At 40.7% G+C, this 23,471-nt stretch overlaps 1 protein-coding gene across 2 annotated transcripts in view; it reads right to left on the reverse strand.

The window, feature by feature from the left end:
• Nucleotides 1-23,471, reverse strand: part of prex1 (phosphatidylinositol-3,4,5-trisphosphate-dependent Rac exchange factor 1) — a 79,939-nt gene that overhangs the window by 4,013 nt on the left and 52,455 nt on the right. For both annotated transcript variants that reach the window (XM_089012909.1, XM_089012910.1), the window contains exons 16-34: nucleotides 21,923-22,068; nucleotides 20,247-20,339; nucleotides 17,646-17,794; nucleotides 17,487-17,572; nucleotides 15,310-15,449; nucleotides 13,634-13,778; nucleotides 12,641-12,816; nucleotides 12,357-12,518; nucleotides 11,472-11,682; nucleotides 9,944-10,211; nucleotides 8,412-8,630; nucleotides 6,226-6,314; nucleotides 4,797-4,879; nucleotides 4,573-4,663; nucleotides 4,349-4,477; nucleotides 4,220-4,261; nucleotides 2,729-2,946; nucleotides 2,369-2,471; nucleotides 646-789 (exon numbers count right to left, since the gene is read on the reverse strand). In XM_089012909.1, coding sequence (XP_088869035.1) covers nucleotides 646-789; nucleotides 2,369-2,471; nucleotides 2,729-2,946; nucleotides 4,220-4,261; nucleotides 4,349-4,477; nucleotides 4,573-4,663; nucleotides 4,797-4,879; nucleotides 6,226-6,314; nucleotides 8,412-8,630; nucleotides 9,944-10,211; nucleotides 11,472-11,682; nucleotides 12,357-12,518; nucleotides 12,641-12,816; nucleotides 13,634-13,778; nucleotides 15,310-15,449; nucleotides 17,487-17,572; nucleotides 17,646-17,794; nucleotides 20,247-20,339; nucleotides 21,923-22,068 — 2,694 coding nt within the window. The remainder of the gene's footprint in view (nucleotides 1-645; nucleotides 790-2,368; nucleotides 2,472-2,728; nucleotides 2,947-4,219; nucleotides 4,262-4,348; nucleotides 4,478-4,572; nucleotides 4,664-4,796; nucleotides 4,880-6,225; nucleotides 6,315-8,411; nucleotides 8,631-9,943; nucleotides 10,212-11,471; nucleotides 11,683-12,356; nucleotides 12,519-12,640; nucleotides 12,817-13,633; nucleotides 13,779-15,309; nucleotides 15,450-17,486; nucleotides 17,573-17,645; nucleotides 17,795-20,246; nucleotides 20,340-21,922; nucleotides 22,069-23,471) is intronic.

Below are 23,471 nucleotides of genomic sequence, written 5' to 3' on the forward strand. Positions count from 1 at the left end.
GGGGCGATGTACGTCCTCCTATTCTCTTACATCTGAGCTTTAAACAGCTGCGCTCTTAATAATCAAACATATGAACAACATATGAGCTCTTTCATTGGATGAGTGTTGAAACTAGCGATTGTCTGTGGAAAATAAATGACTTCATAGAACCAGCGCGATGATGCATGAGGTGAAGTATTCACATGAGGCTGATACCGGCTGAGAACCGAGCACTATTGAAGTGAAGTGGGAATGTGAAAGGTGGATCAGCAAATTGATTCCAACTAATTGAATAAAAGCACTTAAATTTGCTATGAAAGCAGCTGAGAGCACTAGTGATCCATTAAATCAGAGTTGAAAATGTTAGCGCTTGAGTTTTGATTGACATTTCCTGAACACTTCTGTGAAATATTAAAATGAAGCAATGCTTTTGAATGAATTTTGTTTTTTGATCACAACGTACAGAGGTTGTGGGTTAAATTCTAGCTCTGGCTTCCTGTATGGAGTTTGCATGTTCTCCCTGGGCCTGCGTGGTTTTTTTTTATTAGGGCAGCTGATAACAAAAAACAGAGGTACACACAACTACTTTGGATATGCATATCGGACATTATTTGAGTAAGATGTTAATATAGAGCAATCTGGTTCTACGAACAGTCTCCTGCATACCTCTGGTGAAGAGAATGGTGTGAAGTTTGAGATGGCCTCCGTTTTGCAGCCGGCTCGGCAGCTCACTGAAGTGCCAGCTATCAAGGTAGAGCATCACCTTCAGGGCCTGTCGGCTCCCCTCCACCTGATAGCACACGGGTGAGTCTGCAACACACAAACAGTCATTTTCGAGACATCCGTGAAACACAATTAATTAATGTGGGAGATAGTATTTAGATTTTATTGTACAGTACAGTTTATTTCTTTAATCATAATAATATAGCACATTTATTATACATAAACTAAGGTACATTTTGTGTAGTTTTAAGGCTTAGAAAAGTAGAAAATTAGGTTTTATGGGGACCTGGGAACAGATTATTCTCATTTTACTGGTTTCCTATGGGAAATTAATTTTTGGGATACACACTTTTCGCCTTACACACTCTGTCTGGGAAGCAATTAAGTTTGTAAGCCAAGGTCCCACTGTATCGATATGCCTTTCTTGATACTTGCACTATGTACAGTTTTTTTTATGAAACTGTTTTGCACATTTACGCACAGTTGACATTTTCATTTTGTTATGCTTAGAATATCTTGTTTTCTATCCTTTCACACCCCCCCCCCCCCTTTCAAATTGCTGCTGTGGACTGCAAATTTCCCCGTTGTGGGACGAATAAAGGTTTTCTGATTCTGATTCATGTTTGAAAATAGCATACGACAACTGGATGTACAGATAAACACATGCAAGTAAGTCTTTTACCAAAATATGTATAAAAAAAGCACGGTATTTTCCGCACTAAAAGCCTTCAATTTTTTCAAAAGCTGACCATGCGCTTTATAATACAATGTACCTTATAGATGAGAAAATAAAATATGTCATTCATTCAAGGTGCACCTTATAGTCTGGAAAATATGGTAAGTCTGTTTGTAGAATAAAAGTAGGGATTGCCTGCTTTGGCAAATTGTTTAGTGCTAATGGAGACAGAGAAACATTAAAAAGAATTTTGTTCCCTTCTTGTCCACAAATAATCCATGCTTCTCCTGATTTTATTACTCTGGCACATTATATCTTTCAACATCTGTAAAAGCAGTAATAGGATTTTTACAATGGTGACACATCACTCAGAAAAATGAAACGATGACATTTACAGAGTCTTTCTGGGGTCAGCGCGTTTCCTTGCTGTCAGCATGTGAAATTGGCTGAGATGCGTACGGCAGCGACGATGAGGTGATTGCATACTTGGCATTGCTTCTTTTACAGTAGTCCTGGGAGGGGTGATCAATAACGTCTAATGGACATTGCCACTATTAATTGATGGAGAGCGTTGTCGCGGGTCTGAGTTGTAAATAACGGTACAAGTAAAGCAGTTAAAAAAAACAGAGTTGAGCTTGGTCATTTTCATGTGAGAAGAAAAAATGTTTTTTAGATTTACAAATGCTCTATTTTGGTTATAACTATATAGCATATATTTTGGAGATGGCCACAACAATGACTTTAGTTTCCTTTTTTTTATTGTGGATTAATATTTAATGCAAATTTCTGATGATGTTTTGCTGTGAGTTCTAACACGTTCCATGCCATGGCACAAATCACTCTTCTAAGTATTCATTCTCATTTGAACAAACTACAAGTTTCAGTCAGCATATGCATACATTATGCAACATTCTCCCAAATTTAGTTTAACCATACAGCTGCTCATCATTGACTGGGCTGGACCGACTTAAGACGTCTTTGTTATCTTACTTGCGACGAGACATTCATCCTCCAGTTGCCTGAAGAACACTGTGACTTTGTCCAGGTCTGACAGAGCCGCCTTGATGTCTTCCAGCATGGTCCGTTCTTCTTTCTGATGGGGAGGAAGAGGCGCAGCAGTTTGAGAAAGTGCACCGGCAGGATAATTTTGATACATTATAAGCACAAACCTATTCCAACAAATATATTCATATCAATTCCTGCCAGGTTGTTTTTTATATCACATTTTTGCTGGTCACCAGTTACAAATTCACATATCTTGCTGGTGATAAAATGGATTGATGGAAAGACGGACACTTAGGGACATTAGGGTAGAAAGTGTGTGTGCTAATCTGCAACACTAGTCCTCACCACATGCGGTGCTAACGTGGACTGCAAGTGCACCAGCACGCCAATGGCAGATATTTGCTCCAGCCATTTGCGGCTAGTTTCCTTGCTGTCCTCCTGGTACTCGCCGGCGTTGTTGAAGCGGCAACGTAATGCGGCAAGCAGTTGCTCGGCCAATGTGCACACAGCCGCCGTGGCGGCCTGGCAAAAGATGACATCGCGCCGAAGCTGCAGAGCTGTGTCTGGTGAGAGAAAGATGGAAATCTTGATTTTAAAAAAGGCATTTTTTTTATTGGACTGCACGCACAAGTGAACTCACTGAATCATTAATATGGTTCAAATATAGACTTCAATGTAATTTAGAATTTTTAGTTGACCAAAGTACTTTGAAGGTAAAAAAATCTATCTGTTAAAAACAATCTGAAAGCAACACCTGCTTGAAAGAAAAGTACTTAAAGGACAACCGATGCCTCTGGACAAGTTGTGTCCATAATTTGTAAAATGGCTTCAAATGACTTCTACTGAGTGTATTTTACAAAGATTCCACCGCATATAGCTATATTTTACGTTTTAAGACTCGCGCTGAATATTCCGGAAGTCTTGTTTTTGAGTTGGTGACGAGTCCTCGCGTTACGTCACTGAAGGAACGCCCCTGACCGAAAAAAGGACACATTGTAGTAGTCCTTCCATCACGTCAATGCATTTTGCTGTACTTGTTTGGTTTGAAAACTTTGTGTTGCACCAAAAAGAGGCAGACGAGGGCGACAAAGCTCCGCATAAGGAATTAATCAGCCTGTGGAAACAGGCGGATTGCAAACATGTATGCTTCCCTGTTCCGAACTATTTGAATCATATTCATAACTGGATGAGTAACAAGAAAGCATATTCTCCGAATCTGAAGCCATTGTTTTGATTCTCCAGCAAGGCAAGACGTCCAGCAAGGCACGACCAAGGGAGCGGGACCTTCTGAAACTGGCCACTTCTGGGTTCATTTTCTTGGCAGATTTTGGACACTTTAAGTCATTTTTATTGGTGTTTTGCATTTGACAAAAAATATCATACTGTGTGTTTTGGGTATTTTAGATGCTATAAAACGTTTTTCTGATGTCAGTTAGGAAACAAAAAAGTGATGTCGGTTGTCCTTTAAATGCAGCTACAGAAAATAGCATTCCACAATTAAGGAGCAATGGATTGCAAATCATAATCATTTTTCATATTTAATGTGAAAGCCATTCAGTAAAAGTCAGTCACAATACCGCAGTGACCTAAGAGGACATAAAATGGTGTCACATCCACCAAGTATGCAGTAGTCTCTTGCTTTCTGCTGGACTGCTTGCTCCAGAAATTAAACAGCAAACATAAAACAATTCGAAGCAGGGAATTGTCTACAACTCTACACTGACCCGCTACAATATTGGATCCAGCTGGGAAAGACAAAATATAAACTCTCACACAATTGTTGTCATCTTACTTTTATTGTCTGTCACAGTTAATAAAAATCATGTTTTTCACTACCTGTGCATTTAAGCAGGGCCAGGAGAAGCTGGCTCTTTCCATCTGAAGAAAAAAATAACATGAAAAATTGTACAAACAGAATACAGTCATACTGGCATTTGTATATTGGTGCACATGTATTTAACAAACCTTCCACAAATCTCTGTAGGCTCTCCACCAGCGTTTTAATTGAGTTGGGAAGATTCCAAGGGTCCTCCTGGATGTTCTTGTGAATGACATAACGACAACGAACTGTCCAGTCTTCCGTCTGGCGAAACTCTGTCGAGATAAAAAAAGGCAAAATGAGTGAGTGTTGCCTATGGCGGGCGACACGATTAACACACACAAACATACACACTTCGGCAAATATGAACCTGGTTGGCTGTGATCAGAGTAGAAGTACTTGGTCTCTTCACAGGCCTTGGTCATGACACTTCCTTTGAGTAGGCAGTTGATGGAGTCAACCTGTGTTCAAAACGCAAATAAAAAAAGGAAATTATGCAAGAATGTCAACCAATTTACAGCATTCACCAGCGGAGAAGCACACAGAACTTTAGTGCAACCACTGTTGAACACATATATACAAAAATGAACACACCTGGTTGAAAAGGTGCTCCAGACAACCATGTAGTTTGTCTTGTTTGTCCGTGGGGATTCTCATGTCACAAGGCAACTCATCCCCTGGCAAGCAGAACACATACAGTTTAAATAGATTTTTTTTCCGGCAATATTTAATATATTGTACTGTATATTCAATTGCATGAGCTCCTACAAAAGGTGGTGTGGGGGGATGAAAACTTATGCAACTTTAAAGGACAACTGATGCCTCCGGACAAGTTGTGTCCATAATTTGTAAAATCGCTTCAAATTGCTTCTACTGAGCGTATTTTACAATGCTTCCACCGCAGAAAAGGAAAGGACACACAATGCATTTTGTGTGTGACTTTGGTCTGAAAACTTCGTGTTGCTGGCGAAATTAGAAGGAAAACACATGTATAGCACGATGGTGAATCGTTGTGTGTTGCACCAAGACAACTATTTGATATTCGCTGACACAAATTCCCAGGAGACAAATCAGCCCATTTCCAACAGAGCTTTGGCACCATCTTCTGCATCTTCTGGCATTTTCTGGCTTCTTTAATCGATTGCAAACATTTATGTTTTCCTCCCCAGAACTATTTGAATCATATTCATAACTGGATGAGTCTTCTCCGAATCTGAAGTCATTGTTTTGATTCTCTAGCATGGCAAGACGTCTTGGCGTGACATCACGAACAAGGGGGCGGAACCTTCTGAAACTGGCCACTTCCGGGTTCAATTTGAAGTAGTTTTTGGACACAAGTAATTTTTTAATGGGGTTTTGCATTTGACTAAAAATATCATCCTGCGTGTTTTGGGTATTTTAGATGCTATAAAACGTTTTTCTGATGTCAGTTAGGAAAGAAAAAAGAGGTGTATTTCTTGATGACTGTGGTCACACCTCCACTGTCACTCCTTGGCGCCTTGGCCCATACGTAGTAGTCCATCAGTATTAAAAACCAACAAAGTGGAAGATCTGGAAATGATCAGTGGCCATCCTAGCAACCACCAATATACACTATTCTCCAAATGTGATCCGAAGTGGTTTACCGCTCACAAGTTATGGAGCTGTTTTCAGACTGGATTCTTAATTGTTTTACCTTTAAGGTGTGATGGGAGATGTTGTAATCTTACACTTTTGTTTTGTAAATAGAGTATATAAAAAAGAATACATAGTATTTTTAATCATATTAGTGTCAAAAAAGAACTGCACCTGAGGGCATGTTTGTTTCAATATTAGTAATTATATGCACTGACACATTTTTTCTCACATTGGATCATGACGTGAGTCTTTACTGTGGTGAAAAGCCAGGTAGGAAAAAAAGGACTGAAAGTGTGTGAGATCAGACTTAAAACAAAAAAGAATGACCGTTTGATATTTTGGATGAAAACCCAACAACAACAATATAAAGAGTTGCCCTACATTTTTTTTTTCAGGTTTTTCTTACCTGATCCCATTTCGTCACTGCCCAGGTAAGAGCTGTTACTTCTCACACTCGTGTAGGAAAGGACGGAATCTCGGTTGCTGTTGCATTCGCTAACATAGAAGCATATCAAAAAACAAACACGATTAAAATGTGACATGTAGAAAAGGGGGTCATTCCTCTCATGAAATGATGCTGTCAGATCCAATTCTGATAGTCTAGAACACAGGTGTCAAAGTCAAGGCACGGGGGCCAAATCTGGCCTGCCACGTTATTTTATTCAGCCCGCGAAAACAAATCAAGCTTGCTAAAGTCTGAACCAAAATTTCAAATGGTCACATGGAAACCACAATAACAGTCATTATTTTTTACTTCAGATTTGAAAACTACCTAGTTCTTCATTAATTTGTGATGCGCTCTGTCTGTAATAAGTGAGATGAAACATTCTAATTATTTCATAGCGGCCGTAAAGGGGAAACCGTAACTACAATGTAGCCCGTGGCTAAAAAAATTGTTTTTTATGTATTTATATTTTTTTGTTTTTGGTATTTGATTGGTATTCATAACATAGGTATTTATATGTTGACATGTTCAACAGGATTTACAAGGAGCACCACAACGATTTATGTGCTTTTAATTACACAGCAATTTTAATTCTGACGACTTTAGTGGCTCAGAGACATTTGCAAATGATTCACAGAGAACAAAGTGATGAATGGCCAAGCAGTAAGTAAGTGTTCCACACGACAAGAACCGTCTTTCTCTTCCCCCCGGAGGGCACGGGAAGGGGGCAATGACTAGTTATCACCTGCTTCACTATTTCTATGACGGCGTGCGTGTCAGCTTGGTGGGTGGGGCCGGATGTCAGCAATTAAGCGGACAGTGTTAAAACAGCAATCTGTCACCGGTTTGGCCCAGGTTCACTTTTCACATTTTTCTTCACGGGTGCACTCATCCAAGCAAGTACTCACTCTAATAAATGTGTTTATTTAGGCTGCTGTAAAAAAAGTATCAAGTATTTTAAAAGGTTTTATAGATTCGTTGTTACAAGTATACGCCACAGGTTCAGAGCCAGAACGCATTAAATCAGACATAATAAAAATAAATCGTATAATAAGTCATAAATATGGAATGAAATATCCACAAAGTGATGAAATACTATAAGAGTAAAAATAATTACAGTGTATTCAGATGTATAAATAGAAATGCAATCATAAAGAAAAGTCAATACTCATACTGGAAGAGCTGTAATTTAGTCATTACGGTAACAGGCAGCAGAGAAAGACTGTCAAAACAATCTGCGTTCATTGACTTAACGCACTGTCCCAACCATGCCAATCGGCGAGGTGATGATGTCACCGTATAATTTCAGGTTGTATTCAAAGCCTGGATCATTTTTCAAGAATAGAGGGAGACCAACATAAACGTAATTGAACATCAAGAAGCCAGGAAGGGTCAACAACATGCCTAAAACTCACTACTCGTCTTCTTGGACCACTGGCACAAGTGAAGGGACTTCATCGTGATATTTGCACATACTTCCTGCAGTCATATTTAATATCACCCTATTTTCGACAAGCCCAGCTCTTGACCCAGCACAAAACAGATGATTAATAAACATATTACCCTCTCTGTGCACCTCCCCGACCTCAAAGTTATTGTGAAAGTAACAAACAAAGCCTGGCCTACATTTTTCATCATATCCTATTGCGATGAGGTCTTTCCAACGCGTTGTGGAAGAACCTTAATGAGAGACTGGACCAGAAGGCCACACCCCAAAAGCTTGGCTGGATTATAGACCGTCCCACCGCACCAACAACCAATAACTACATCTTTGTGGGTGGTGGAGGGTGGGCCTCAGTGGGGCAAAACACACACGTGCACACACAAAAACACATCTCAAATGAGCTCACAACAAGCAAATAACATAACCAGATTTTCAGACCAAAATATTTTGAAGTCATTTTTGGCCACACGGTCTTAAATTACAATGCCAACATCTGGAATGAATTGTCCGGCTCCGAGAAGGAGGGGAAATGAGCTGCATTATGGGTTTGTGAAGTCAGTCAATGAATTGAAACACTTAGTCATGTTTAATCCAGGTGTGAGACAAGAGTTTCCTGTGTCTCCAAGAACTTGGGAATTTGATGTTGGGAAAATATAGTGCAATGAGTCCAAATAGCTCAGGTATTGGGATACTATTCTGTTACCTGTATGAATCTCTGTAGCTCATTGTGTCATGACCCGAGTCCTCCTGGTCTTCCTCGTTCACCTTGAAGCAAACTCGTTTGATACCACCTTGCTCCACTTTGTCTTGTTCACAGTTGTCCTCAGGGGGGCTCAAAGACGGGGGATGGCTTGTCTCATAGACGGGAGCCTCTACTCCACCTGTTTGGATCTGTGTCGGCTCGGTGATGGATGACAGGAGACTACAGAAATACAAGAAAACATATTGTGATTTAAAAAAAAATCTTATAAACAGGAGTCACTACAATACAATAAACCATGTGTTGACTGGTACTCGTACGAGGGAGCATATAACTCCTAGTCTGGCATCCCTATCCATTTTAGTTCTTTTCAAGATCTTTTTAAGATCTTACTCGGTGTTTTCAAATCTTTAATCAGAATCATCTTTATTGCCAAGTATGTAGAACACACAATTAATGTGTTTCCGGTAGAGGTAGAACACGCTGTACTAGTATCATCATCAAAAAATTGCAAAGAGGCACTATACAGTTCCATTTGGGCTACTGTTCAAAGACTTCATGGCTTGGGGGAAGAAGCTGTTTAAATGTCTGCTGGATTTGGTGCGCATGGATCGGTCGCGCCTGCCTGAGGGGAGTAGCTGGAAAAGGTGGTGGGCAGGGTGCGGAGGGTCCAGTAGGATTTTCCGCACCCTAGTTTGGATTCTTGCAGTGTGCAAGTCCCCGAGAGTGGGTAGGGCGGTGCCAATGATTTTTTCCGCCGTTCTAACTGTCCGTTGAAAATCCTCCTTGCGTCTTCAAGCTCATCCACCCCTACACACCTTTAGGACGCCTCAAGTCGGCTGACTAGAGTTATTAAATGTGCTAAACACTAAACGGAGGCTCATAGGGGAACGCGCCTTTCCCATTGCTGATCCCACTCTCTGGAATGACCTGCCACTGAACATTCGGCAAACCCCCCCTCGCTGCCCATCTTTAAAACCCGTCTCAAAACTCAATTGTAATATTTGGCATTCGACTCAGCATGATTCTGACTTGATCTTACTCCTTTGTGCTTTCTTCTATCTTTGTGACTGCTTTATTTCCTGTATATGATAGCTGTCCATGTTAAGCACTTTGTTACGGCTTCAGCTGTTGTTAAAGCGCTATATACATCAATATTTATTGTATTGTCGCAAGACAAAGAGGGGTCTTCCCCCTCCCCTTCACAATCAATCATTGCTGCACGTTACACCCTTTCGCCCATACTGACTCACAATCAGCATGTATTTCTCCCTCCTATTCATGAACTGACCTGGTCCATAAATATTTTGGGCCTGAGGAATTTTCCTTTTTTTGAAGTGTCAGCCTTAAACAAAACAAAGAGCAAAAAAAAAAATGTACGCCTGACAACCGACGGACTCTTTCCACAAAGTTTTCTAAATATCATTGTGGATGCGAGACGCCCATAAACGTCTATGCCAATGTTATGTTAAGATAAGTAAAGACTTCCTGTTGAATGAAAGACAAAAAGGGAACAATCAACCAATCCCACTTACACGTCAATCTGAGCCACATATTGCTTCATTTCCCGAACGGCAACGTCCAAGCGGCTGTACAAGTGAAGGTAGGCATCCTGCGTCTCCGTGTCTTCCTGCTTGAGCAAAAAGCTCAAGCCGCCTTCGCCGTGACCCCGGCTGTCCATCAAACCATCTCCCCCATTCACGGACTCCTCTCCTTGCTCCCCATCCAGGCCCGTAGAGTTCCACGAAGGCGCACCCATGCTTGTGACACAATGCTGGGTGTGTGACATCGGGTTCAGTTGAGCTGGGTGTGAAAAGAAATACAACGATGAAGAGTGGAATCAAATACCGCAGAGAGAAGAGCACATGTGGGCTGTGACGGTTGGAAATAAAAAAAACACACTCGATGATCTGACATTGATATCCACAACAGATGTTTCAACGTATGAAGTTAACACTATTGTCTGCCTTCCATTTAAAAGCGAGAACATGTTGAGATGCACTCCGGCGGTTGACACTCAGTTATATAAATACGTTGAAAGACAAAATAAGCGGCAGAAACCTGAGAAATCCCGCTATGAATCCAGACTCAGTAGTATTATTAGGAGCATTGAAATAAAGCAGTGCCTCGTCCTCTATTTTTAAAACCGGCATTTTTAGATGAATAACAACATCTGCTCAGTGCAACTGCGAGGCAGATGTCTGACCGAGTATGAGTAAGTCCTGATGAACAATGCAAGGGATGTTGTCGGGACAGCTGCATTGCATTTACATCTTTCATGATGGAATTATTTCACTGTTTAGGAAGTCCAAATGGAAATCTACTATGAAAAAAATAGAATTGCTTTGTAGAATTATTTTGTGAATACATCCATGAAAAGGTTTCTTCAGCTGTCATCTGTACTTCTTTGAAGGTGTCGGACGTTTCGCTCCTTATCCAAGATGCTTCTTCAGCGAACTAAAGTCTTACTGGTAGTTTCGGCCCGATATATATATATCCCTACTGTATAGGGCCGAAACTACCAGTAAGACTTTAGTTCTCTGAAGAAGCATCTTGGATAAGAAGCGGAACGTCCGACACCTTCAAAGAAGTACAGATGACGGCTGAAGAAACCTTTTCACCGATGGACCACTCCTGGACGACTGAGAGCTTACACAGACGTTATTTTATTTGATATACACACAATGTCATTTTTCACTGACCTTTGTGCCATCACATTTCTACATAGGTAAATGACACCCATCACTTCAAATGTCGATTAAAAAAAAAAAAACGCAGCCAAGGGCTTAATGGGGTCCGAACAACGAAGCACTCTTCAGATGTAATATGGGAATAGCTGTAGCGAACTAATGGCATTCCATTCCCTGCACTGAGGGATTTCACTGGCCATAAAGGTCAATTAGCCAGAGTCATTGCAGAGCTGCTGTTAAGCCGGCGCTTACGACCCCAGACCATAAAAACTAAGCTATAAGTACAGCACTTTTTTTCACCACTGTAACTGAAATCCGATGAAATGTTTTCCATTTTCAACATTGTGTACAATTATTTATCATGGGGTATTACCTTGATCCGGGTCGAGACCAAACAGAGAGTTCTTCCGTCCAAAGCGGATACTAAAGGTCCTGCCAGCGGAGGTAACACTTTTAGGGTAGGAAACCTGCATCAGGTTGACGTGGAAGTTGGTAGGGACAAAGTCCATGCAGCTGAGTGGGTGGGTTCCGATGCTAGCTTGCCGAAAGTTGGGCCAGGCCATGTTTCGAAGTTCCAAGGAAAACTGGGAGAAAAATACAGAAAACACAACTAGAACTAGTTCATTATGTACATAGGCTCCTTAAATCATTCACTGCCGGATGATGTGCAAATATGTGTCCACTCCAGTGTCAGGGTTCTTGTCATTTTCACTCAAATTCCAGGACTCACAGAATATTGAGTGTTACGACTACATAAACATTCAATGCAGCGTAAGAAACTTTAGACTCTCTTCTTTCAGTTAAGTTACATGTGTCTGGAGTTATCTGAGCTTGAAATTGGGGTGGTTGCATAAAAGGAAAATGCTGCTTCCTCATGGGAGGCAAAAACATTGCCAAAACCTGAACAAATTTGGGAATAGCACTCCGCGTCATATTTTCAATATCATTCACGAGCTTTGAAATAAAGAACTGCAGGTCTATCTCACCTTAGCTCATCTCAGATTAAACAAGATAATGTCAAAAATGGGCAAAAATGACATCTATGGTATAAATCGCTTGTGACCAAAACATAGTATGGGGATGTTTTGCTCGTCCAGGACTTTTTGATTTGTTGCGAATAATTGAAATGTCCCAAAGCGATGTGAAGCACAATCGACATTAAAAGACAGTCTGTCTTCTTGAGAAATATAACTAGCACGTCAATAAGTACCATACTCGACTCATATGTTCATGAAACAAGACCAGTGAGCTTGCAAACCTGTTGGTAGTTGTTGATGCGCCATCGGATGCTCTCCAGCTTGGTGTCACAGATGTGCCTGAACTCGTATTGGGGCATAGTGACCACTTTGTCACTCCGCGAGATGAGCTGGCTGCAATTGCTAACAAACAGCCTATCATCACGACAGAAGGCCTCAAGGATCTGTGTGCATCGATCACGGAGAGGTTCAGGGAATGTACCAGTGAATTTTTGAGATAACACATTCATGTGATTTTGGAGTAAAGCCAAAATACTATTTTATCAAGTTTAACCTGGTAGACTACCTTAGCAGTGAGACTAAAGCAGCCTTTGGGTTGTTTTATCTTCTCCAGAACATGGCTCTTGATCCCAGCAGTGCTTACATATTCATAAAGCACCCCATGCTCCAGATGGACATTATCCACAGTCAAATTGACAAGCGGTGTCTCCTCTGAGATGGAAAGGCTTCCCAGGCTATAATCTGTCAGCCATAGAATAAGAAATGACAAGGAAAACCATGAATAACTACTTTGTGCCAAACTTCAGACGGCGTAACATATTTTGTTTTCTTTTTTTTTGCCGCATTTATCATCCATCCAGTTTGTGAATTTAACTTTTGTGCAATACTTCCAAATAATTAATTTCTCACTCAAATGTGTATTGAATTGACTGTGATACCGGGCTTCAGTTCTTACAAGCTGCTGAACTGGCTTTTTAACGGGCCTGTCACAGATTCAATGCAGACGTCAATAGCCTTTGGCAAACGATATACCGGTTAATCAATATTTTTATTTTATCATATTGTATGTGGATGGAAAAGTGAAGCAATGACCGAATGTTATGGTTGCAATTTTACTCAATCATCAATAAGATAAGGTCGGCCCGGTAGTTGAGTGGTTAGCACGCCGGCTTCACAGCATGCTCCGGCCTTCCTGTGTGGAGTTTGCATGTTCTCCCCGCGTGGGTTTTCTCCGGGTCCTCCGGTTTCCTCCCACATTCCAAAAACATGCATGGCAAGCATATTGAACACTCCAAATTGTCCCTTGTGTGAGAGTGACTGTTGTATGTCTTTGTGTGCCCTGCGATTGGCGGGCAACCAAATTAGGGCGTCCCCCGCCAAAGACAGCTGGGATAGGCTTCAGCACAGACCCTAATGAGGAATAAGCGATAGGGAAAAATGGATGGATGGATCAACAAGATACAAACTATAGCTCATCAGTCAGAATGAAATGGCTGTGCGACGAAGGATTCACAAAACAGTCCAAAATATGCGGGGGAAAACCCAGCGAATGGGTCACCTGTTCCGTTGGTGCCATTTTCTTCACTGTGGTCAGAGCCGTTTTCGACGGGGAAAGGCCTGAATGGGCTCTCTTCTTTTTCAGCTGAAGTATGCGGGCCTTGAAGCTCTTCCACATCCTCAAAAGTGCGGTACACCCACTGACACTGAAGATGCAGAAAAGTAGTACTGAATATTAATCGGAAAGTCCATAAATAGAATATTTAAAGGACAACCGACGCCTCCGGACAAGTTGTGTCCATAATTTGTAAAATCGCTTCAAATGACTTCTATTGAGCGTATTTTACAAAGATTTCACCGCATATAGCTATAGTTTATGTTTTAAGACTCTCGCTGAATATTCCGGAAGTCTTGTTTTTGAGTTGGTGACGAGTCCTCACATCACGTCACGGAAGGAACGCCCCTGACCGAGAAAGGACACATTGTAGCACACACATTGTGTTGATCCGTGTTGATGGCGAAATTAGAAGGAAAACACATAAATAACGCGATGGTGAATCGCTGTGTGTTGCACCGAGCATCTATTTGATATTCGTTGACAAAAAATCTAAGGAAATAATCAGCCCGTTTCCATGGAGCTTTGTTGCCATCTTCTGCCTCTTTTGGGTGCTACATTCCCCCCTCCAGATACCTCAAAATGACACGGAATAAATTATTTAATCGATGTATGCTTTCCTCTTCATAACTATTTGATTCTCGAGCAAGGCAAGACATCTTGGCGTAACACCACGAACAAGGCGCGAGACCTTCTGAAACTCACCACTTCCGGTTTCAAATTGAAGTACTTTTTAGACACTTTAAGTCATTTTTATTGGTGTTTTGCATTTGACTAAAAATATCATACTGCGTGTTTTGGGTATATTAGATGCTATAAAACGTTTTTCTGATGTGAGTTAAGAATGATTTGAAAATCGATTTTTAAATATCAAGTGTGCTCACTGCGCAACCTTTCTTAAACTACCTTCAGAATTCCAAAAGTTAATATTTGTGTGTATGCTTTTAAAAAATGGAATTAAGAAGGCCCGCCCAGACTGCAGTCAAAGCGCTACTCAAACCTCGGCGGTGCAATCAACCACATGAACAACAACATCCTGATATCAAGTGAAGCTGCAACGACTTAGTGAAACAAAACCAAAGAGGATTCACACTTTGGCTGTGCCTGCTCATTGGGTGTGAACGAAAAGGATTTGGGAAGAGAATAGTAGGCGGGGGATGACTGAAAGAGAACAAAACACTGCAGTGGCCTTAATACAATGAGGAGACGTCCCTCTCTCTGAAGCTCTGCGAAAAAGTGCCTGGCACCAGCGACTTCCTGTGACCCAGACGTGAGCCTTGCAGGTTGGATGCTTCCCGAGTAGAATTAGGAATGAACTTCTGAACTCAAATATAACTTCGGGAAATCATTTAGAAAAAAATTCAACCGAAACATTCTTGGCAGCAGTGGTTGGCAATTCTTGAGAAAAAAAATTCAAGCTAGTTATTTTAAAATATTTGTCTTGTCGACATGTTGAACTTTTAGAGCGTAAATAATGTTAATGCTGATGTCTTCTGTACCTACCAAGACATGAGTTGTGTATGCACAAAGTGGAATAATGATGTCATCATACTAGTTGGCTTACAATATATATCCAATAATAAATCTACATGTTTGGTTCTTACTCGCGTGTGTCTTCTCACCACATGGGGAAGCTCAAGATTTGTCTGTTGTGCGCTGAAATGCTCCAAAACCTCTTGGCAGTCACTACGGTTGACATTGTTGCCGTTGACCTTCAGGATGATCTGACCAGGCTGAAGCCCCGCCCCTGCCGCCTCCCATCCTGTGTAGAGTGTCAACGAGGAGGGTCAAAGGGGATATCGGTTGGGTTAAAAAAAAAAACAAAAAAAAAAACATGCACATGCAATCTGAAACTGCTGGGTGACCATTGAAAGCAAACGAAAAACATGTGGCAATTGCTGACAGATAAACCTCAGTTTAAAAGGAACCCCAGAAATGTATAAAGACATTTAAAACTATCAGCCTGTGTGTTTTCGGTATTTTAGATGCTATAAAATGTTTTCTGATGTCAGTTAGGAAACAAAAAAATGGTGTTGGTTGTCCTTTAAGTGTTGATATTTTTTTATATGTATTTTACCAGCTATCAAAATATTTCTACTGCGAATGATTATTACCATTATTTTGTAGGGGTTTTAAAAAAATCCAATTAAATTGAGATAGAACACAAAAAAAAAAATCAAGCTTCCACTGCATGACATTTTTTGGTGAAACTTGTTTTAGACTTTATCAGAAGATAACCTCTTGTTTTTTTACTTGTTTTTTTTTTCTTTTGGGTCTAGCAAGAAAACAGATGACCCATTGTCCCCAGAACATGCTGTTCGAAGCCACTAATGGTTTCACAGAACGGATGCCCAATCAACACCTCCATTAATTGCAACCCTCCCATTCTAAAAATATCCCTTGCATCATTTCCTTCCCGGAGCGCCAGCAGTTACCTAACTCCAACTCCACTGGATTCACATTGGACAGCACAGAGGGGAACTAAATTAGGTGATACATGTTCAATTGCATTTCATCCAACAGCTTTGGTTAGGATTATGGCGATGTAATTATGCATAAAACCACTATAATTAGAAGTGTCTGGGAGGTAGATTTTTTTTTTCAGGATTTGAACCTTGGCCAAAATGCGGCGTGGGTAACAGGTGGTCATAAAAACCCAATAATGGCTCACTAAGGGCAGAATGGAACAGGTGGCTAAAGTCTCGGGTTACTTCATCCTTGCTTGATTTCAGACGTGTTATTCATCTTTTTGACACCATAAACACTTTCACAGCATTCAGCAGTGCTGATGGTGTCATTGGAAGGATAGGTTTTACTGAAATATGTGCATGGATCCCCAAACATTGGGGTCCGGCTTGCAAAATATAGGAGGCCTATAAGTGAATTTGGGAAATTCAATTACACTTCGGCAGCTGCGCACTTGTCATTAGCAAAACTACTTTTCCCAGTGAACATACAAGCTGAAATTAAAACAAGTGGACATTTTGTTGAAGATGTTCTTGGGATTTGGGAGCTTTATTAGCTTTCGAGGTTACTTCCACCATTTATAATGTGGTTGGTAATGAGCATCTGAAAAAAGATATAAAAACTTGGAAATATACTACAATGTACATTCTATACAGGTACAATTGAATAACTAAAGTGGTTTGGACTTTAGCAAGCATCAGGGCACTTGACATGTTGATTTGGTTTCGTGGGCCAAATATAACGAGGTGGTGGGCCAGATTTGGGCCTCGGGCCTTGACTTTGACACCTGTGCTCTAAACTGTTCCATTACGAGGATGCTGCATCAACACTATTTATCTATCGAAACACAGACACATTGGATAGAGGTCCCTCTTAGCCAATGGGATGCCAGGATGATGTTCGATGATAGCCAATGGCAGAGCAGCTCTCAGTATGTTACGTTCAGGAAACTCGGAGTTACGATAAGCAGCCCATACTATATTTTTACTTTTCTATCTTGAAATTTGTTTTGTAACAAGAGGCAATATTTTCCTGTGGAGGCGTTTCGTCACTTGAACATTTTGTATGGAGAGGCGACGTCACTATAGGTACCACTGTACAATCGTTACAAAGGAAGGAATGTCATTTCAAGTATTCCAACAGGGCACTGTAAAGGGGTTCAAAATCTGGCAACTGTGGAAATAGCGATCTTTTATTGTGTACTCTTTGGTGCCGACGTCAATAAGAAATGTGCAGCCTGGGTGAAGGTTTGCTCTAAGGTATTCAGACTGCATGCCACAAGGGAATACATTTCACTATTGTGTACAGCCAGTCAATGAAATCAGTCACTCACCTATCCTTACAGCGGAGACATGAGGGGGTGCCGAGCCGCATAGTCGAAAGGAAAGGCGGTCTGGGTTGTCCGGAACCTTCACAATCCTGAAAGAGATATAAACCATCAGACCAAAGCACACCCACGCCTGTGAGTACGTTAATGCGTGTGTTCACTTACTCCTTGGCTTTGGTGGCCACGAGCAGCCGCAAAGAGCGTCGTATGCAGAAGGCCTGGTTGATCATGGCTTCCACCTCGGCGAAAGGCCTGAGGAACAACAGGTCCTCGTTGATGGCGTGGATCTTCCTGCCCACCTGCAGACCTGCCATCTGGATGGACAGATGGACATGGGTGATCTTTTTAATAATAGTTTACACCGTCCCACCAGGCGCGTGGTCTGATAGTGTCACGAGAGCACTGCATTGAGTTCATGTATTACCGGTGTGAGTGTGAACAGCACTGTTAAATTTTGATGCCAAGATACAAACCCTGAGATGCATCCATTAGTTTTTATTCAACCTTCCATTAGTTGCTCTAAAAATCATTTCAGCCATAAAATGTATCTTTTCGCCCTTCATCTATGCCAATGCTGTGTACTGCCAGCCAGTGAAATGCCCTTTCATTTGACTGCACAAGTTTTCCCCCCTCTAATCTACTAATAACTTTCACACTACGTGGCAACCTGCTATAGGACATGAAATGCAGTGACGTTGTGAGAATAGTGTGAGAATAGTGTGAGTCTAGTGTGAGTCGAGTGTCTTGGACACATATGCGCAGGGGTGGCCTTAGTTGAGTTGGGGCCCCGACTCTGGGTAACAGCCCGGGATGGATGAATGACCAGGAGGAGCAGAGTGAAGTTTGCCTGACTTGATGTAATTGTATCATTGAGCAGCGTATGTGTGTGCGTGCGTGTGTGAGAACCCCTTTCAGAGCCCCATGGGAATCGGCTGAGCCGTATTCACTGCGCTGGCACACTGGCGGTGTCACAACGACCAATGGTGTTATTGTGGAGAGGTTGGGGATGATGAATAAAAGAGCAAGAGGGAAAAGAGAGGAATGGAGAAAAGAGAGCAGAGATTGAGGGTGTACTGTGAATACTTCGCAGTGAGAAACAGAAAGAGAAATTATCCAGACGCCGACAAGGCGCGAAATGTGGGAAACTGAAATAACAGAGTAATGGTACCAAGTAGAATTGACACACTTGTCAAGAACAAGTGACATTAATTTGGATCAAACACTAAATTGCTCACGTTTATACACCTGATGCACATACCTGACTTGTATGATTAACCCCGTCAGGCACATCGGTTATATCACATCTTATAGTGTATAAAAAGGTTAAACTCCAGCGATTATTTGACATACACAAAAAGTAAATAAATACAAATAAAATGCTCTGTCCTAAGCATTAGTCATCTATGAATTCATCATCAATCAAAGAGCAACCACCTGATATTGAAGATCTATATCCAATACATATTGATTTATATAGCCCTTTAACAACAGCTGAAACTGTAACAAAACGCTTAACATGGACAGCTATCATATACAAGAAATAAAGCAGTCACAAAGATAGTAGAAAGCACCAGGGAGTGAAACCAAGATCAAGTCAATTGGTTGGAGCATAACGGCAGGAGAGTGCACCGATTTAAATCACAATTAAACACGTGTAAAATACATGCTCCGAATATGATTTAGTTTTTAATCATACATTTTTCAATGTAGGTACAGTATTTAACAGCCACTATCCTAACCAAATAGGTTGCAGCAAACAAGAAAATAACCACATATTGTATTTTTGTTCTACTAAAAGGCTCGCTCGCATAAAAAGGCACTTTTCTTTTGCATTTTGTTACAGAAACTATGTCACTGAAAATAATATCAGAATATCAGGTACTGTTTGTCCCACAAAAACAAATTCGAGTGTAGGGATGTAAAACCAAGTGTAAACACAACTCAGACATGTCTCACAACTCGCAAACTACAGTCGAGTCCAACATATTTGAAGCTTGACACACACAGACTTGCATATTTCTATTATTGTTTTGTTATTTTACTTGCAAGTTTGTTGTCATTTTGCTTGCGTACAAATGAGAGTGCAGCCAGATGCACTATCTGTCTTCCCACAGTAGTTTCACAATCCATTTTGTCCAGCTACCATTCATCGTGGGACATTATGACTTCACTAGTTGTTTGTCTTATTTTTTGTGAAGAGAATGTGAGTGGGCCTGCCCAGTGGCTCAACATCCAATCACCACAAAGCTCCTTCAGGGAAATAGAAAGAGACAGACAGCAGCCGTCCAAACATTAGACAGCCTTCACCTACAGGAACGAATGCCATGGGGCAGGGAGAAGGAACACTCTGTCTGTCTGAGTGTGTGTGTGTGTGTGTGTGTGTGTGTGTGTGTGTGTGTGTGTGTGTGTGTGTGTGTGTGTGTGTGTGTGTGTGTGGTTAAGAAATATACTACAAAAAGTAAAATAATATTTTAACCAAATTCACCACAGGGGTGAGGACTTTAAATGTACCCATTAAGAAACCTCACTCTTGCTGTCATTTCAGTTTCAAGTCCACTTTGTATTTCTTTCTTTTTAAAAAAAAAGTTGAAGTGGGAAATGGGGTGACATTTAGTGTTCAAATGTAACACTAGTTCTTCTCTAAACTTAACAGCAACGGTGGTCCTCACTCCTTTATCTGGAGTTATCCGGACCTTACAAAACCTTGAAACGAGAATGTATGTGTGTGTGTGTGTGTGTGCGTATGCGTATGCGTGTGTGTGTTACCTCCGCATGTGAGCCTCTGGTGACAGACCTCACCACAATGGCTTTGTTTTTCTCCTCAATCTCAAAGCCGTAATCCTCCTCCTCGGGGTGAATCTAGTACACAAAGATTGAATTACCCAATTTAACCTGTCTCGGACGTACATTCATTGGCCACTTCTGGCAGAATCGAATAGTCGCCCTTAACAAAGATAATAATGCTCTTTTTTTTTATTTGAACTATTAGTATTCCAGCATGTCCGTTGTTGTCGCTGTTCGACTTCGCTATTGGCTGGCTGGCTTTCAGATATTTACTTGCTCTGGTCGGAATGTGAAAGTAACCTATATTAACCATTTCAGAGACAGTGAACAACTTTTCAGGTTATCATGTTACCGGTTATTATTAATTGCGCATGGAAAGGTTAAGGTAAACAAAATATTAAAAATACATCTGATAAAAATAATAAAAAAATGATATTGAACACAGTGAATTATAGCATGGGTCTTGTGTATTTAATCCGATATTAAACTTTGCAAACAGTACACTGGCATCTATTGGTGTAGATATGCAGTTATGAGCATATGTTTGCATCATGTAGAGCATGTGAGTCAAAGTCAAGGCCCGTGGGCCAGTTCTGGTCCTCCACTGCGTTTTATTTGGCCCGTGGAAGCAAATCAAGCATGTCAAGTTCCATATTGTTGGATCAAGCCTGAATCAACATGTTCAATCGTCTGATGTAAACAGTCATTCTTCTTGACTTGTGATTGTAAAGCTAATTCTTGATCAATTTGTTGCACGCTGTGTATGTAATATGTGAAGGAGATTAAACAGATGTTTCCTAAAATTCACAACGGGCCTCCAAGGGAAAGTGGACCTACAACGTGGCCCGTAACAAAAACAAGGTTGACACCCCCAATATAGAGCATTAAAGTGTTCGCGTTCACCTCGAAATGTTTTTGACTGTGTAGCGCAAGGATCACACTGAATACAAATTCCGTCGGGGGCCGTAACTCCGTGTTAAATTCCACGGTCTGCCACTATCCAGATATACTCAATGACGATTTATGTTGCAAAGCGGCATTTCAAGAATGTGAGTTCCAAGATGCCACAGTCTGTGTTACGGACCTCCATTGATGTTTCTTACCAGCTCCATGTGGTAGAGCCATGGATGGAAGATCATGTCAAATTTTAAATTCTGACTTTGGGTTTTAGTCTCTCTGACTTGAATAACATTGTACCAAACTCATAATTTATCTGCAGTCATGCCCCTGTGCAAAACATTCTGTTACAACAAGTTTGTCATTGTTGTTTCCAGTAGGTAGTGTTGTGGTAAAAGGCGTTTTGTTGGTTTAATACGAGAAAAATATATGTAGTTAATATACTTATTCCAGGAGTGTTGTTTTTTTCTCCATCTTTGAAGTCTTCATGTGAATCACTCACATTTTTGTATTAAAGCCAAACTATCCCACTCCTGCCTTAACTTTGTTGTGCTCAAAAAAAAAAATTCTCCCAAAACATTATATCACATAAATTCACCCAAGCAACAAGTAGTAAAATTGATGTCCCAAGAGACTAACAAATGTATTCTCCACTACTGTGACAGAAAATGGCCGATGTCCAAACAGGACTGCTGTTTTTATCAGTGTTTGTTTTTTTATCCTTTTGAATTATTTTGCCTCAAACACCTTTTGAAACTCACCACATGAGATTTCACCAAAATGTTTTCGATGAGCTTGAAGTCATTCCGCTGGATCTGTTTGCTCTTGGAGCTGGTTCCTTCCGTCTCTTCGTCAGCATAAAAGCGGAAAAACTGAGACTCGTCTTTGAACTCACTCTTCTCCAAAACTGTGCATGAAACACACAATATAACAATGAGACAAAAGAGAGTCTGGTGTTTGAAAAATTCAAGTACATGCCACAACAAATGATACCAGCGAGTTTGACAGTCATTTGTGTACAGTGAGTATGTGACTGGCAACGAGTCCAGAATGCACAGCTCAAAACTGACACTGAATAGACCAAGCGATAGAAAATGGATTGAAGGCTATTTGATTGTGTTACCTGGAAGCAAACATGTTAATTCCTTAATTGCTCATTTTTATCCTCATTTACCCAAAAATGTATCAAAGTCTTTCTTGGTTCCATGTTCCATAATGTTAATGTTGAACCCTGCTAGCTAAATCTAAAACCGACAAGCTAACCAACTAATGACAAAAATACATAGAAAATGGATTGAAGGCTATTTTACTGTGTTTCCTGGAAGCAAACGTATGTTATTAATTCCTTAATTGCACATTTTTATCCTCATTTACCCAAAAATGTATCAAAGTCTTTCTTGGTTCCATGTTCCATAATGTTAATGTAAAACCCTGCTAGCTAAATCTAAAACCGACAAGCTAACCAAAATGTAACTTGTCATATTGCTAAAGATAGCAAATGATATTTACTTTTTACAAGTGAAATGTCTTGCCAAGACAGAAAAACTAATATGTTGATGTTCTGAGGTCAGTATTCCTCACTATGATAAACAACACATTCCGGCAAGTGTGCTGCAATGTAATGCTTTGCTAGTAACCGCAAGAGACCCAGTTCTCACAAGTACTTAGCATGGGGGGTGTATGAAAAGCATATGTTTGTTTGCTCGTACATAATCAATACACTGTTTAGTGTTGTTTTCAAAAGCATTTTTTATGATGTAGATTGACATTTAAAAGTAGTATGATTATCAGAAATGCCCCCGTGAATGCTTAGATATGAATTGAATGCAAATAATATATTGATATGGTGTCAAATATAATATAATGGGGGGGGGGGAAGCATATTTCGCAAAAAGTCTCCACACTAACGTTTCTTGGAAATGTTTTGGTTTAGTAAAATGCACACTTGTGATTACTACAAAAGTTGTGTTGGCACAAGAGTTTTCAATACACAGAACTTAAGCCTGAAAAGTGTATGATTCTTTACACGTAACGAAGCCTTAGTAGTCCAGTAGTCACTGATGCTGACAGTAACATAGTCAAAACAGGATATAGTTAGCACCCCCCTCGAGGGTTCAAGAAGCAGCCTGGGTCGTGTTTGTCTCTGCTCAGCCTCACTCAAACACATAGAGACGCTCAAACAGGTGAGCAGCACATTATAGATACAAAACACAGCATTTTTGTGACATTGCGGATTCCCTTGAGGTTTAATAAAGCATGAGCAAACATTTGCACAATACTTCACTCATAGCATTCACGTTTGCTGTATTT

This window comes from Hippocampus bargibanti, linkage group LG01 (genome assembly GCF_051943395.1).
Source record: "Hippocampus bargibanti isolate YZ-2025 linkage group LG01, ASM5194339v1, whole genome shotgun sequence".
Lineage (NCBI taxonomy): Eukaryota > Metazoa > Chordata > Actinopteri > Syngnathiformes > Syngnathidae > Hippocampus > Hippocampus bargibanti.